Source organism: Erpetoichthys calabaricus, chromosome 4 (genome assembly GCF_900747795.2).
Source record: "Erpetoichthys calabaricus chromosome 4, fErpCal1.3, whole genome shotgun sequence".
NCBI classification, from domain to species: Eukaryota; Metazoa; Chordata; class Cladistia; order Polypteriformes; family Polypteridae; genus Erpetoichthys; species Erpetoichthys calabaricus.
Genome location: NC_041397.2, coordinates 133,121,470 through 133,137,573, shown reverse-complemented (window position 1 = coordinate 133,137,573; position 16,104 = coordinate 133,121,470). Strand labels below are relative to the sequence as shown.

General features: G+C 40.4%; 2 protein-coding genes across 2 annotated transcripts in view; both read left to right on the top strand.

Annotated features, from left to right (window-relative positions):
• The first annotated feature begins 292 nt into the window (after nt 1-292).
• LOC127527544 (uncharacterized) lies at nt 293-4,506 on the top strand. Its single transcript, XM_051926617.1, has 3 exons — nt 293-439; nt 470-905; nt 4,231-4,506. The coding sequence occupies exons 1-3, from the start codon at nt 330-332 to the stop codon at nt 4,504-4,506; spliced, it is 822 nt and encodes a 273-aa protein (XP_051782577.1). The 5' UTR covers nt 293-329.
• Nucleotides 4,507-5,600: 1,094 nt separating this feature from the next.
• Nucleotides 5,601-16,104, top strand: part of asb11 (ankyrin repeat and SOCS box containing 11) — a 97,400-nt gene continuing 86,896 nt past the window's right edge. Inside the window, exon 1 of the mRNA XM_051927126.1 lies at nt 5,601-5,813. Coding sequence (XP_051783086.1) covers nt 5,636-5,813 — 178 coding nt within the window. The 5' untranslated portion in view covers nt 5,601-5,635. The remainder of the gene's footprint in view (nt 5,814-16,104) is intronic.

Here is a 16,104-nt window from a genome sequence, read left to right as displayed (position 1 = left end):
ATTCATGCAGATGCTGGCGGCTTTCCAGAGGCAGTGTGTGCTATAAATGTCCTTCTGGGCTTTCTGTTCCACAGCTGTGATTCCACACACAGATACAATGTGTTAAAATACTCTGAGTATCGCACTGGCAATGGTAAAGCAGCTGTGGTATTTGGAATAGTTTGGCCATTACTTGAACCATTGTTACAGAATGATTACAATCAAGTTCCTTAAATTTGTAAATGATATGAAATTAATTTCAATATATTTAATAAATCCTGTGTTATTGATGATAATGAGTTTCTAATGAGGTTGCACGCAGTTTGTGTGAGGAACTTTCAGATTTGGGTATGATTGCCAATCCTAATGTGATGTGGGAGACCTTCCGTGACAAGACCTTGAAGGTTGCTGAGGGTTGTGTTGATGTTACCGGTGTTCCCAGAAGGAGATGTTTCATTTCGTAGGGCACCCTGGATATCATGGAGAGGAGTCGCAGCACACGGCTCAATGGCAACTCTGGTCTGTACTGGGAACTGAGAAGGACGGCTGCGAGGGCTCTGAGGGCAGATAAAGAGGCATTTGCTAGAGGAATCAATGAGCAAGTGACACACCATCTGTGGCCCAGCGACCCACGTCCTGCTTACAGAGGAATCGAAGCATTACACACATCTGAATCTGTTCCTCGGAGAGTCGCAGTCAGGGCAGCTGATGGAACGGTCCTTACGGATGACACTGCGGTTGTGACCCGCTGGGCTGGCTACTTTGAGCAGTTGTTCAAAGCTGATCCTCCGGTAAGGACGTTGGATATCTCTGGGTCCACGGTTCTTGAGGCTGATCCTCCAATTAGCTGTGAACCACCCAATCTCACTGAGATTACACAGGTGGTCAACCAGCTGAGGGGGTTTGGAAGGCTGCAGGAATCTGTGGTATCCAGGGTGAACTTCTCCTGGCTGGTGGTAAGGCTGTCCTCCTGGCATTGCAAGCAATCTTTGCTTCCATTTGGGAGACTGGCATCATCCCAACTGACTGGAAATCAGGACTTGTCGTCCCTGTCTGGAAAGGGAAGGGTGATTCCCTGGATTTCAGCAACTACAGGGGGATTACACTGCTCTCGGTGCCGGGTAAGGTCCTTGCTAGGGTCATCCTCAATAGGATACGTGATCACTTGTTCACCTACCAGTGACCGGAACAGTCTGGTTTTACGCCTAAGAAGTCTACCATCGACCACATCCTGGCACTAAGGGTTCTCATAGAGCACAAATGCGAATATCGGCAGAGTTTCTCGCAGCCTTTGTCGATTTTCACAAAGCGTTCGACTCAGTTGATTGAGCTACCCTGTGGGACATCCTGAGGGTTCGCAGGATCCCCCCGAGGTTGCTGAATATCATGGTTGGCCTGTACACTGGTACTGTGTACGAAGCCAGACAGACGAAGACTAGATTCCTTTGGTACTGTGTCTCTCCGGAAGATCCTTGGGTGCCGTTGGTTTGACTTTGTGTCGAATGAGCAGTTGCTCATGAGGCACATTACCTGCATCATGAGAGAGCTTCAGTTATGGCACTACGGCCATGTGGCGCGTTTTCCCGAGGGTGATCCGGCTCATAAGATCCTCATTGTTGGGGACCCAAGTGGCTGGACCAGGCCAAGGTGTTGCCCACGTAAAACACCTGGCTGCGGCAGATAGAGGGTCATTTCCATAGGGTAGGACTGTCTGCCTGGGGGGTTGCCAACTGGGATTCCGAGCTGTTTCGACGTGTAGTGGGTGTGGCAACACACTGTACCAGTGCATGCTCCCCAACTTGACTTGATATTGATGTGAATCTGAAAAAAGGAAGACCTCAAAGGAATAGTAGCACTGCTTTGATGCCGGGTGCCATCAGTTTGCAAAACCAAGCAGAAATTTGCTTACGCAAGGGGGAATGCTGCCCTGAAAATGTGTGTGGCTTTACGCCAAGTTTAGCTTTTATACATCTGAAAGTGTGCATGGAAATGGGAGTATGCAACAATTTTTTGCTTATGCACCATTTATACATGAGACCCCTGGTCACTGGGACAACAATCTTGGCAGCCACATTTGCGTTCTCATACTGTGAGATCCCAGATGATATAATCCTCCCAGTGAGCCCTAGGTCTTTACCAACGTCTCCTCCCAGGTCATCTTTCCTGTAAAATCTCCACAAGGAGCCGTCCTAGAGGCATCAGTTGGCTCCTCTCACTGTAGAGGGCCAGTGGCTCTACTCCTAGCCTCTCACAAATGTCTGCATCTCTTACCCTACATCTAAAGGAGAACTCAGCTACCCTGTGGAGAAAGTTCTTTTTGGATGATTTTACCTGTGATCTCATCCTTTCTGTCATTACCCAAAGCTCATGACCATAGGTGAGGGCAGGGACATAGATCAACTGGTAAATTGAGAGCTTTGCCTTCTGGCTCAGCTCCTTTTTTACTACTACAGATTGGAATAGTAAATGCAAAACTGCAATCTCTGCCCCTATCCGTCTGTCTGTCTCGCCATCCCTTTTCCTCTCATTTGTGAACAAGAACCGGAGATACTCCTGAGATCTCCTGTCTATGAAAATCATATAACTGGACAGGATATAAAGCACAACCCTGATGGAATCCCACACCCACTGAGAATGATACTAATGTTTTTCCAAATAAGTGGACACAACTCTCACTGTGATTATACAGGAACCAAAGAGCACTTATTAAGCACTCCCATACAGAATCCTTTGAGGAACACAGTGTCGCAGATACACCCTTTGTCCACCTCTTGGACCCTCAGGTACCACTCCAAACATGAGGTAAAAGCACAAGACTTCTTTATTTTCTTGTCACATGCACAAAGCACCCTCCACTCCACACTACTCATATATTCAATAATCACAATAATAAACACCAATCCTCCTCTCCCAGACACTTCGCCACCCTACCTCCCAGCTCAGCTCAATGTACTGGGCTTCCCAGAGTCCTTTTATACACCCTGACCCGGAGGTGTTCCTGTCCAATCAGTCCACAGTTCCTTATTCCTTCCGGGTCAGGGTAAACAGTCCTTTTCTTCAACCCGGGAGCACATCGTATCTTCCTGTCACGTGACCATGACGTACTCCCGGGTTATAGGGCACATAAGAGCCTCCGAGTCCTCCTACAGCGACTCCTGGTGGCCCCCAAGGTATCCAGCTGGGCTGCGTATAAAAACTACATAGTCCATGAGTCCCTGCTGGAACTCGGGGCACGTCCACGCTGTCCGGAGAGCTCCTCCTGGCGGCCTGGGGGTGATGGCCGGAGTAAGAACCGGCAATCCACCACAACAGTCATAGGCCTTCTCCAAGTACACAAAACACATGTAGACTGATTGGTCGTACCCCCATGCCTTCTCCAGGAGCCTCATGAGGATAGAGGGCTGGTTCACTATTCCATGGCCTGGATGGAATCCACATTGCTCCTCCTAGACCTGAGGTTCCACAACTAGGAAGAGTCTCTTTTCCAGTACCCTCATGTAAGCTTTTTCAGGGATGCTGAAGAATGTTATCCCCTGATAGTTGGGAGCCGGTCTCCCACTCCAGGGGCACTGCCCCTGACTACCTAGCATGACAGCCCAACAACGTCCAGAGCCTTTAGCATTTCTAGGCAGATCTCATCCACTTTGTATGGTCTCTCCGAACTCCTCCCACACCCTGGTTTTCCTTCCTTGACTGCCATGGCCTCAGTGGTTTTCGATTGGTCAGTATTCCTCTGCTGCTTTGGAAGTCTTCTATGCAAACTATACACAGAAAGCCTTCATCTTCAGCCTGATGGCATCACTCATATCTCGTGTCTACTATTGAGTTCTCTTGTTGCCAACTCAAGAGGCACCTAAGGCCATCAAGCCACAGCTCTTGGAATCCACTTTGATAATGGAGACTTTGAACAAGTTGCATTTGCATTCTATGTTCCCAGCCTCCCTGATTTGAAAGTCTCCTGGACAGTGTCCTTCCCCATGAATTCTCAGTCCATCCTCACTACTCGTTTGTGCATTCCATGTCTGTTCAGGCGCCACCCTCACTATCTGACCCAACTCGCCAGCAGGTGGTGATCAGTGAACAAACGTCCACAAATCTAATGATACAATTATAAAATCAATTATAGATCTTTGGCCTAAAGTGCTCTGGTGCAAACACACTTAAGAGCTACCTTATGATTGAAAATGGTGTTTGTTATGAACAAAGCATGCCTAACACAGAAGTCCAGTAACAAAACACTGCTTGGTTTAGATTTGGAATGCCATACCTCCCAATCACACCTCTCCAGGTGTCTCCATCATTACCCATTTGGGCATTGAAGTTGTCCAGCAGAACTATGGAGTCCCCAGCTGGAACCCTTTCCAGGATCCCCTCCAAGCACTCCAAGAAGTCCTGGTACTCCAAGCTGCCATTAGGTGCATAAGCACATATGGCAGTCAGAGGTCTCCTCTCCGCGACCTTCATCCCCATAGAGACAGCCCTGTCATTCTTGGGAAGTGGCTCAATAAGAAGCCTGTTCCCACCTGACACCATTCCCCCTTGGCATCTCCAAAGTAAAGAAGGGTCCAGCCTCCTTCAAGAGGTTTGATTCCAGTACCAAGTGACTGGGTTGACGTGAGCCCAGCTATATCTATTTGGTAATGCTCTGCTACACCCACCATCTCTAGCTCCTTCGCTCAAAAGAGGTCACATTCCATGTCCCAAGAGTCAGTTTATGTGTCTTGGTTCCAGTCGGCCAAGACCTCTGCCTCCATCTGCTGCCCAGGACACATTACACTTGGCTCCTATTCCTCCTGCAGGTGGTGGGCCCACAGGAGGGTAGTCCTTTGTTTCAGGTTTAGGCTGTGCCCGACTGGTCCCTTCGGCAGGCCCAGCAGTTAGACACTCCCCCCGCCTTGCTCCAGGCGGAGGCCTAGGCAATCCCATAACATACAAGATACTCTTTTTATCTTGGTAAAGTTGCATTATTACTGTTTGTGCCCTTGAATGCTCCTTCTTAATTACATTTTTGTACCACTAGCTCCACTGCCACTTTAAAATATGGCATCAGCCTGCTCCTCTTCCATTGTGCATTCCTATAGTGGGTCAGTTATGATACCCACTAAGATAACATAACTTAAGAAGAGAACACAAATTTCTGCTGATGGAATCACTATAAATATATTGTTAATATAGTGCATTTACTAACTGAACAGACTTCATGATATTTTTCTTTCATGTAACGGATTATTTGATTAAGTTTAGCACTGGATTTTAAAACATGCCTTTATACTGGGCCACTTCCATGAAACATGTTAAGTACTGTAAAATGGAAACAAATGCATCACATAGTAAGACTCTGGGGCTAAAGTGGAAACACAAAAGGCTTTCTGGCAGGTCCCTTGGTGCATATATTTATATTTAAACATTGATCTCCCTTTGTATTAAAACTCTAAAAATACCCAACCACGAGCTTTAAATTCCACTGCCTCCCCTTTGTCACAATGCATCACCAAAAAGGAAACTTTGTGATGCCATTAAAAATGTATGAACCAATTATATTCTTAGCAACAGAGAGCCACACTGACTCTAGCAAGATTTAAAATAGAAGTCATATGATACCAAGAATAGAATGACAAGAAGTTGCAGCCTCATTTTACTATCAGCTACTGACAGCATGGAGGACAGCTCTATACTAGCTGCTTTCTCAAATATTTATGTCACGATTTTTGCATTGTTCTGCTTCAAACTTTTAATAAAAATCAGTCTGGCTCTGCTGACCCACTTTTACATCGTCCAGGGCAATAAGAAGGAAGCAGCAAGAATTGCTGAGGAGATCTATGGAATAACTCCAGGTAACGACTCTAGATTCATTTCCTGCATTGATGTGAGGTCATGTCAGATCTCTGTACACTTTTTTATGCTCATGTTGGCATTTATCATATGGATTTCTACTAATAAGTAGATTAGGAATTTAACAGCGCAGAATAGTTTGACTTTACATTATTACACATGGAAAACCCAGTGATCTTAGGTTCAGTGCATGTGAGGTAACTTTCATTCAGTGGTTTGGGAGGCAGACATGTCTTTGTATATTCTGAAATCAGCCAAAGGAGGAGGGGTGTCCCCTTCATTTCACACCTCCCATTTTACCTTTTAATTTAAAATAATTATCTTAACTCTACTATGGCACTATTGAAAGAAAAATGTAATCTGGTGAGAGATAGAAAGAAGGAAAGAAATAAAAATACAATTTATGTTGCAAAGCAGCTGCAGTGTTTAAAAAATGTTGGCAGCATTTCAATTGAAAACAGTAAAACGAGATTATCCAAATTCTCATCTTCTATTAAAAGAGATTTTTGAGACATGTCCAGTTCTACAGGGTAAATATAATGTATAACATAGACTGATAAAGGAGAATGTAAGAAATCAGAGCAGACAAATTAAACTTGATCATTGTATTATAAATAACTTGGACTTAAAATATCAGAAACAACAACCGGAGGGTTCAAGGAGAAAGCTCAATCTGTGAGTAGTCCAGCAACAAAGTAGATATTATCATTTCCTGGTTTTGGTTTGCTGATACATAATATAGTCCAGTGGTTCCTAATAAGCCTGAAAACATTTTTTTTCATTCATTCAACAATTTTCTTGTTGATATATAGAATATGAATATCATATACAGACGTGAACAAATTTGTTTTAACCCCTTTACAAAAAAAACATAATTGTCTCTGAAATAACTTGAAACCGACCAGTGTAATTGGTACACATTTTTGTTTATTCCGTATCGAACAAAAATCCGATTTTGCTTTAGAGTTTTGATTTAAAGAAATATTTCAAATAATAACACAAATGAAAAAAAACATGGACAAAAATGATGGGACCCTTAACCCAATATTTTGTTGCATAACCTTTAGAGGCAATCACTGCAAACAAGTCATTCACGCAGCTCTCAGTGAGACTTCTGCACCCGTCAACAGGTAGTTTGGCCCACTCTTCCTGAGCAAACTGCTCCAGTTCTGTCAGGTTGGAAGTGTGTGTTCTGCATGTTTCAGTTTTTTTCCATAGATGTTTGATAGGATTAAAATCAGGGCTCCTAGAAGGGCCGCTTCAGAACAGACCAATAGTTTGTTCTTAGCCATTCTTGGGTACACCTTTATCTGTGTGATTTGGGTCATTATCCTGTTGAAGCTTTCTGACAGTGGACAGTATGTTTTGTTTCGGAATGTCTTGATAGTCTTGACATTTCATTGTTTCCTGCACAGACTGAAGGCACCTTGTGCCAGATGCCATAAAGCAGCCCCAAAACATAACAGAGCCTCCGCCGTGTTTGAAAGTAGGTATAGTGTTCTTTACTATTAAAGATCCATATTTTTGTCTGTGGACATAGAATTGATGTGACGTGCCAAAAAGCTCCAGTTTTGTCTCATCTGTTCAATGAACATTCTCCTAGAAGCACCGTGGGTTGTCAGTATGCATTTAGGCAAATTCCAGTCTGTCTTTGTTATGTGGAGTTCTCCTGGGTCTTCTTTCATTGAGCCCACTGTCACTCAAAATGTGTGATCAGACACTGATGGAAATTTAGCTTGGAGTATACTGATATACTGAAACTTATACTGATGGAAGTTTAGCTTGAATCTCTTTGGAAGTTGTCCTTGGCTTTTTCTCGAGTATTCTTACTATCCTTCTGCCCATTCTGGGGTTTATTTTCCTCTTGTGGATGCATGCAGGGAGATTGGGCACAGTCCCATGGACTTTAAACTTCTTAATAATATTTACCACTGTTGTCACAGGAACATCAAGCTGCTTGGAGATATGCTTACTGCTATACGTGTGTGTCTAGAACTTTCTTTCTGCTCTCCTTAGACAACTCTCTCCTTTGCTTTCTCTGGTTCATGTTCAGTGTGAGACACACAATGATGCCAAACAGCAGAGTGACTACTTTACTCCATTTAAATAGACTAAATAACTGATTGCACGATTGGAGAGATGTGCGATGCTAATTAAAGAAAACAGCTAGTTTAAAAAATCACTCAAATCCAATTACTTACGATCTTTTCTAGGGGTACAAAACAAATGTGTCCAGGCCATTTTAGAATATCTTTGTAGAATATGCAATACTTTATCTCTTTTAACATTTAGTTTGCTTTATTTGATGACATGTCAAAGACATGCAGGTATGCAGCGAACAACTGCTTTTCATTTAATCACTTTTCATAAGGCGTACACACGTTTTCAATGAGCTGCCAACAAATTTGTCCAGGTCTGTAAACATACTGTGTGTATTTATGTATATTTATAAACATTCATGTAATAATTCCCAAACCAATTTTGTGCAAATTTAGATTGCAGAAGGCCATCGTCATTGGCAAATGGTTAAAAAACAATCCTTGACAGAGTGCTAGTACACTACAGACCCACGTACGCGCAAACTTATATTCACATGAGGATAATTTCAAATCCCCAAATAACCTAAAACAGACATCTTTGGGGGCACAGTTATGAAAGAGATTAATAGAACAAATTCAAAAGAGTTGGGACTCCATGATGAGATCTCAATTAATTTGTTATTTGTTGTAAAAGGAAAGGGTAAGTACCCTGACAGCAGTCACTTTACCTTCTATTATTGGTTCTGATGTATACTTTAAATGCAGGCTAGAATTAATCAGTGGGTAAATAAAGTTTAGGGTCACAGGTCTTCTTTCAGTTTGACAGTTTATATATATATATATATATATATATATATATATATATATATATATATATATATATATATATATATACAGTGTACAGTATATATATATATATATATATATATATATATATATATATATATATATACAGTATATATAAAATTTTACATTTTTCAGAATACGTTCATCCTATTAAGGGAGACATTAACAGGAAGGTAGGAGTCCATTTCTGCAGCCTCCAATGCAGGTAGAAACCATCCTTAGGAGAGATGCAAGTCACTTTAGGGTTACATTAGAGTCATCAGTTATCATACACGTCTTTGGGACATGGGACTAAAATTGGATTAGCAGGAGAATAACACATGGTCCAAAACAAAATGCAAACTGTAACTAGGTCTGGGTCTAATACCATGTAGTGCAGCCATGCAGCACGGAACTCTGCAAATCACAACAGAAACATCAACAACATTTATTTCTATAGCATATTTTCAAGCACAATGTTTAGCTCATAGTGCTTTATAAGATGTCAAAGAATAAACTTCAGGAAAAGAAAAAGCATATTACAAATAGATAAGAATATTAATGTATAAACATGATACCAAAAATAGTAAATAAAAATAAATCAATATGTATTTACATAACACAGGTTTACAAGTAATAGATAGCATCCTTATTTCTAAATTCATTTTTAAGTCTCTAATGTTAAGTCCAATGCTATGGTGGAATCACAAGGGAGAACAGAAACAAGTTTAAAAAAACATTCTGGTGTGAGATGTTGGATAAAAAAACAATAAATAAATAAAGATTTTGCAGGGCTTCCAGGGAAAAGCTGACCAAAACCCACTGGGCATACTACCTAACATAAGTAGTGCTTAAGTAGTTCTTATTGTTTATAAGTTTTGTCCTAGTGGATTTGATGCAGTAGTCTCATCAACAGTTGCAGTATTCCAGCATTATAGAAGGGTGCACAGATGGTGGTGGCAACAGAAAAAAAAAGAAAAGCAAAGAAAAACAGAGGTTAATAATGATTAATGATCACAGACCTAGGTTTGTTGCCTGACCAAGTCACTGTCTCTTTCTAGACCTGAAGTAGGCTTTCTGCAGTTTCTTCCTAGAGATATATGTGTTATAATATCTGCTGTCTTTACATTTACCAGCATTATAACTTAGGGTGCATATGTGTAAAATACTCCTGTCCTGGGTGGCTTCCTACTTTGTTACAAGTTCTTTCAGATTAGATTACATAATGCTGAAATATAAAATTGTTTTTTTGTAAAAAATAAAATGAGGAATTTGAATTACACTATTGTAAACATAACATGTAAAATATCATATAGGAAAAGGAAAAAACATGCACCAATGTGTGCAGTATATAGTATGGATTGTTTTTGTTTGTAGAAAACAGTTTCATGTATAGCTAATAAAGTAGATAGCAAAATATATCTATATACATATATACAATATACAATGTATGTATAATATGCATTTTTAAAACTGCTTATTCCAATACAACATAGAAGGGACCATTTCAGACATAAGACAAGGAAATAATCAGAGAAGAAGCACCAATCTCGTGTGGTCATGTTTCACATATTACCCCCATTCACTCAGGGACTATTTAGAATCATCAATTACCTTAACGTGGATGTCTATGGGTACACCACACAGATAACAACTGGTGGCATTTACTCTTGGACATAATAGAAAACAGTGGAATAGCAAATAAAACAGTTGTAATAAAAGCATGGCTGAGGGTCACCATTATTTTTATTGTATATGATAAGTGTGTTTACATACAGTATGCACATCGTGAGTCACAACGCAGAAGCTTCAGAGGTTAACTGGATTCAAATCCAAAGTGCAGTAGTACAGCATATGTGGTGAACACCAATTACAATGAGATAACTTAAAGTCACATACGATCACATTTGCTTTCTTTCCTTCATCATACTACTTGATCACCTTCATTTTATGAATTATTATTATTATTATTATTTTTGTGTCGAGATCAATTGCCTTTTTTCCTGTAATTGTAAGACAAATGTAATTGAACATAGTCAAAACCTCTGCAGGTAACAAAATGAGATTAAGATAAATGAGTCATGGCATATGGAGTTGGTGTGGTAAAAACTGTTGTTTGCCTGTGAGTCGCAATATAGATCGTAAGTCAAATGGCCATTACTCATGTGAAAGAACCAGCCTCGACACACACAAAAAGGTTTGGGGCAGCTACCCGTATATTGTCCCTGGCTGCAAAAGGGTATGAAAATTGACACTGATGTGCATAGGTTGGAGTTCCAGACTGAACTGAGGCACATGGAATTTGACTGGCCTTTTAAGGCATAGAACCAGAAGTGTTGTCATGAAGATCCGGAACCAGAAGTGATGTTCTTGGAGACGGAACCGGAAGTGACGTCATCCCTGGGCCCAGAACCGGAAGTGGTGTCTTTAGGGCTGAATCATGCAGAATCTCCCGTATTTGGTCTACAGAAATAACAGAGGAAGGTTTAGTGTACCCTGCCACCCCCTGGCCTGGCATGGAATTACCTTCATTTGGTCCATTCAGCTTCCTACTATGCACACTACCTGTATACAGTATATATAAATATAACAATACAATCTATTAAAAAAGTGCATTTCATAATTCTTGACAATACCATGACAGTGCAAAATGTGATGCGGTGTCATGCGGAAATTAGCAGGGCCTCTTCTAGAAAAGTACCCAAATTGCAAGGATACACTGAGTATCGATATGCAGGATGTCATAGTCATAACATAACATGTAAATTTCCCCTTGGGATTAATAAAGTATCTATCTATCTATCTATCTATCTATCTATCTATCTATCTATCTATCTATCTATCTATCTATCTATCTATCTATCACGTTGATGTCATGTCAGCCGGCTATTATTAGCAATACATGTTTTTGTGCATTAATATTCGGACATGTTTATGGCCTACAAATAAAATGTGAGTTTCAGAGTTTCGACAGAAATTAACATAGAGGTATCATCATGAAAACTTTTACCTGTTTCCACTTTTCTTGCCTTCCGATTGGAAAAGTCATTGATGACATTTTCATCATCTAATATGGATTCAATGTCTGTTTCTATAGATAGGAGAAGCCAACCCAGCGACTAATGGGCTATACCTATTTTAGGAAGAGATTATACTGGCAACCCTTTTTGGGCGATGAAGGTGGACTATGGAATGTTTTCAAAGACGTACATGTAAGGAATTTGACTTTGAAGAGGGATTTTAAAATGGTTCCTCTTAGAAGCATCTCAAATATATATACTGGAGAATTTAACTTGACAAATCTGCTTGAACGGGACATGTGGACCTTAAAAGCAGGGCCTGGGCGGTCACCCTACGTGCCACCCCACAAATGCTGCTCTTGGTTATTCCTTATTGGCAGTGTTTCATTTAAAGGTGGTCTAAGTCAGGAAGGAGTAAGAGTCTCGTAATCTGAAAGGACAGTCTTCTTTTTAGGTATAAGCGCTTGCACATTCACGCATTGACGTACAAGTACAGAATATCTAAAGTGGTGTATCTAAACTGATTTATGTATATCTAAACCGGACTATCCGAATGGCTAAATATCCAAACTGGTGTATACATATCTAAACCAATGAATATGTATCTGATAAGGTGTTATGAAGATATCTATGCTCCATGGAATTCAGTGTCTGTCCCTTTACATTTGGTGCAAGCACCCTAATGTGTGATTGTCACGGACCTTCTTGTGTTTGTGCATCATTGAGCGGGAGTTTCTATTTTGAATTAACGCATGCAGAATGCTGTCCTGTCTGTCTGTAAACATGCATGCGCAGCCGTCTGCCTGCTGTTTCCTCATGCACAGCAATGTCATGATGTCTGAGTTCTAAAGTTGTAGGTGTGTTACAAGTTAATGTCATTTTACCAGGGTGCTCTGTGATTGACTGCAGACAGAAAACTTTGTAAAAATGGTGTCGAAAAAGGCCATTTGATAGTTTTATTTTCAGTCATTTTGACGTGATTACTACTATGTTCTGTTCCCAATAAATTCTTCAAAGGGAGCTTCAAAGGGGAGGAATCTCATTTTCACAGCAGGTGCCATTATCCTATAAATTACTTGCACAGTTGTTCATGGGCGATTAAAACATATCAAATGTATTTTAAAAACTTGAAGGAAGCAGTCTATGGCATTCCTTATCTACTGGTTTTCTCTTGCAAATTGAACTCCAGGTAGTTAAAATTGTGCACAGTTTCTTTAATAAGCCTATCAGGCAGTCTTCTATACCACTTTCATATCTATTGTGCACCTTTATCTTTTCCACCAGTGTGGACACACATTTCCACACCTTGGTCTTTGCTGTAGAAATATGCATCCCCTGTCTTTTGATTACAAAATGAACACTAGACAGCAAAAATTATCCAAAATGTATTTTAAGAGACTGTTCAAAGCCTTTTTTTTTTTTTTTTTTTTTTATAAATTTCATGTTTAATGTGCCCCTCCATCCCATTCATTGTGGGGAACACTCTTTTCCATGGCTAGAGCAAAACAGTAGTGTGCCCTCTGACTGCTGCTTACAAAATAAACACTGGAGAGGTAAAATTATGCAAAATGGTTTTAAAAGATTGTAGGTAGTCTTCTATATCATTGTCTTCTCCACTATGCCACTGCATGCCATCCACTGGAGGGGACACTCATTTCCATGGCTAAAGCAAAGCCAGAGAAATGTGTGCCCCCTCTCTTCTGTTTACAAAATTATCACCACGCAACTAAAATTCTTCCAAACGTATTTTAAAATGTTGCAGAAAGTCTTTTAAATCACTTTCATGTCTAATGTGGACTTCTGTCCTTTCCAATGGAGGGGACACTCATTTCCATGGCTGGAGCACAGACAACCCATAGAACTGTGTGCCCCCAGTTTGTTGCTTGCAAAATAAACACTGGACAGATAAAATTGTGCCAGATCTAGTTAAAGCGATTGTATGAAGTCCTCTACATCACTTCCATGTCTGCTGTGGCCCTCTATCCTATCCACTGGAGTAGAGTTACAGAATTGAATGCCCCCTGACTGCTGCTTGCATGATAAATACGGAAATAATAATAATGTACAAAATTGATTTAAAAAGACTGCAGGAAGTCTTCTATATCATTTTCTGTCTACTGTGCCCTTTCATCCCTTCTGCTTGAGGGGACACCTATTTCCTCAGTTGGGTCTTTGCCATAGAAATGCATGCCCCCTGTCTTCTGCTTTCAAAATGAATACTGAAATTATAAAATTGATCAAAATGTATTTTAAAAGATTGCTGAAACCTTTCTATATCATTTTCATGTCTACTGTGCCCCTATGTCTCATCCACTGGCGGGGACGCTCATTTCCATGGCTGGAGCAGAGCTGTAAAAATGCATACCTCTTGACTGCTGCTTACAAAATGAACATTTTAGGAGTAGGTAGTCTTCTTTATCAATTTCGTTTCCACTAAGGCACGAGAGGAGTCACATGAGGTGGCTCGGGCATCTGATCAGGATGCCTCCTGGACGCCTCCCTGGTGAGGTGTTCCAGGCATGTCCAACCGGGAGGAGGCCCCGGGGAAGACCCAGGACACGCTGGAGGGACTATGTCTCCCGGCTGGCTTGGGAACGCCTTGGGATTCTCCCGGAAGGGCTAGAAGAAGTGGCCGGGGACAGGGAAGTCTGGGTATCTCTGCTCAAGCTGCTGCCCCCGCGACCCAATCTCAGATAAGCGGAAGAGGATGGATGGATGGATGGATGGATGGATGGACTAAGGCACTGCATCTCATCCAAAGGAGGGAACACTCATTTCCACGGTTGGAGCAAAGCCATTGACCTGTGTGCACCATGTCTGCTGCTTTTCCAAATGATCCCTGGATAAGTAGCATTATCTAAATCCATGTTAAAAGATTGATGAAAGTCTTCTACATCACTTTCAAGTATATAATGCCCCATTGTCCTCTTCACTTGAAGGGACACTCATTTCTACAGCCGAGCCTGTATGAGGCTTTGAACTATTCATTTTATTTGTCAAATGATGTACTAATTATCCACTGATGCACATGTGTATGCATTTCTGTGACAAGTCAACAAACAGCAATCCAGATGTTAAACATTTTATTGAACGTGTTTTGCTATTATAGTCTTTTAATTAAAGACAATGATTATAATTAACAGAAAACTTTGCCAATTTTATGTCAACATACAAACCAGGCCAGTAATATCAGTAGTTTTATAAATTCCAGAATGTGCACCAATACCACTGACATTAACTTCTTTCTAAGTATCCTTTGTCTCCTAAACTGAACAAATAACTTTCATATTCCTCTTGTTGCCCTACTTGTTCATTTTGAACTAATACAGGCTATCCCCTTGAAAAATTATATTCACACAGCAATCTATAATATGGTGCGATGTAAAACATTTCAAACAAACCTCTAAATTGACATTTTCTTTATTTAAGTTGACTTCCTCAATGGATCCAAAGCTTACAACATAAGACACTACAGAACACATATACAAATATTTTCAGTAGCTTATTTTAAATTGCCTTGAAAATTGGTAGTATCCTCTATCCAAGCCCTTGTTTTACAAAAGACTTTTACAGACAAGGTCCAGAAGACAAAAACTGAGACTGGAAGAAATGTCAGTCTAGTGCTTGCCACACCCACCCTTTCTCACACTACTACATCTTAAAATTCCAATGTAAGTTTGAGACTAAAATTATAGTACAAAGAAGATTCTTGTTGCAACTAGGTGTTGGACACATTTTTTTTTGTTAGACTACAGTTATTATAATGAAATTTCTTCTATTGAAAATATGTACACTTTTGTAACCACAAAGTAACTAGTTATGTGTGTGTGTGTTTTTTTAAATATAAAACCCTTGGTTTATTTGATCAGAAATGTATTACCATATGTTATCTCAGTTTCCATGGGAACTGTTTAACCTCATTCTCTAGGTTTATTTTATTGGAATGTTTAAGATCATATCCTGGGTTTATTGTATTTGGACTGTACTATCATAAGATATCTCAATTTTAATCTTTTCTATACTGCTGCTGGGGGGGGGGGTTATTTTTTTGGACATCCTCTGTCTCTTGGCACATCAGAGGACCGGGACTTTGTGAAGCATGATCCAGCCTCACTTGGGGATGAAAAAGGTGGTGGTGTTAATTGGCGGTTTGGGAGAAAGAAAGGGAACAGTGCTGTAGCTGCGTTTTCCCAGTTTCCAAAAGTCAGCAGCTCCAACTTAAAAAATGGGATTCAACAAAAGCCTGATGCGCAGAAATGATTCCACAGACAAAATATCTTCGTTTTTAAAAGTTTAGTTAAGTTTGAAAGTAAAACAGTTCACACAAAAAAGAAAATTAAAAATAGCAAAAAAAAAAGAAAAAATTATAATAAGAAAAAGTTTAGTTCTAAGCTTAATCTTGTTACATC

What these genes read in the sequence shown, in the direction of transcription:
- LOC127527544 (XM_051926617.1), top strand. Translation starts at nt 330, where the DNA reads ATGATTGCCAATCCTAATGTGATGTGGGAGACCTTCCGTGACAAGACC. An exon ending in AGAAGGAGATGTTTCATTTC is followed by an intron (nt 440 to 469) that starts GTAGGGCACCCT and finishes CATGGAGAGGAG; the next exon opens with TCGCAGCACACGGCTCAATG. An exon ending in GAAGGCTGCAGGAATCTGTG is followed by an intron (nt 906 to 4,230) that starts GTATCCAGGGTG and finishes TGCTTGGTTTAG; the next exon opens with ATTTGGAATGCCATACCTCC.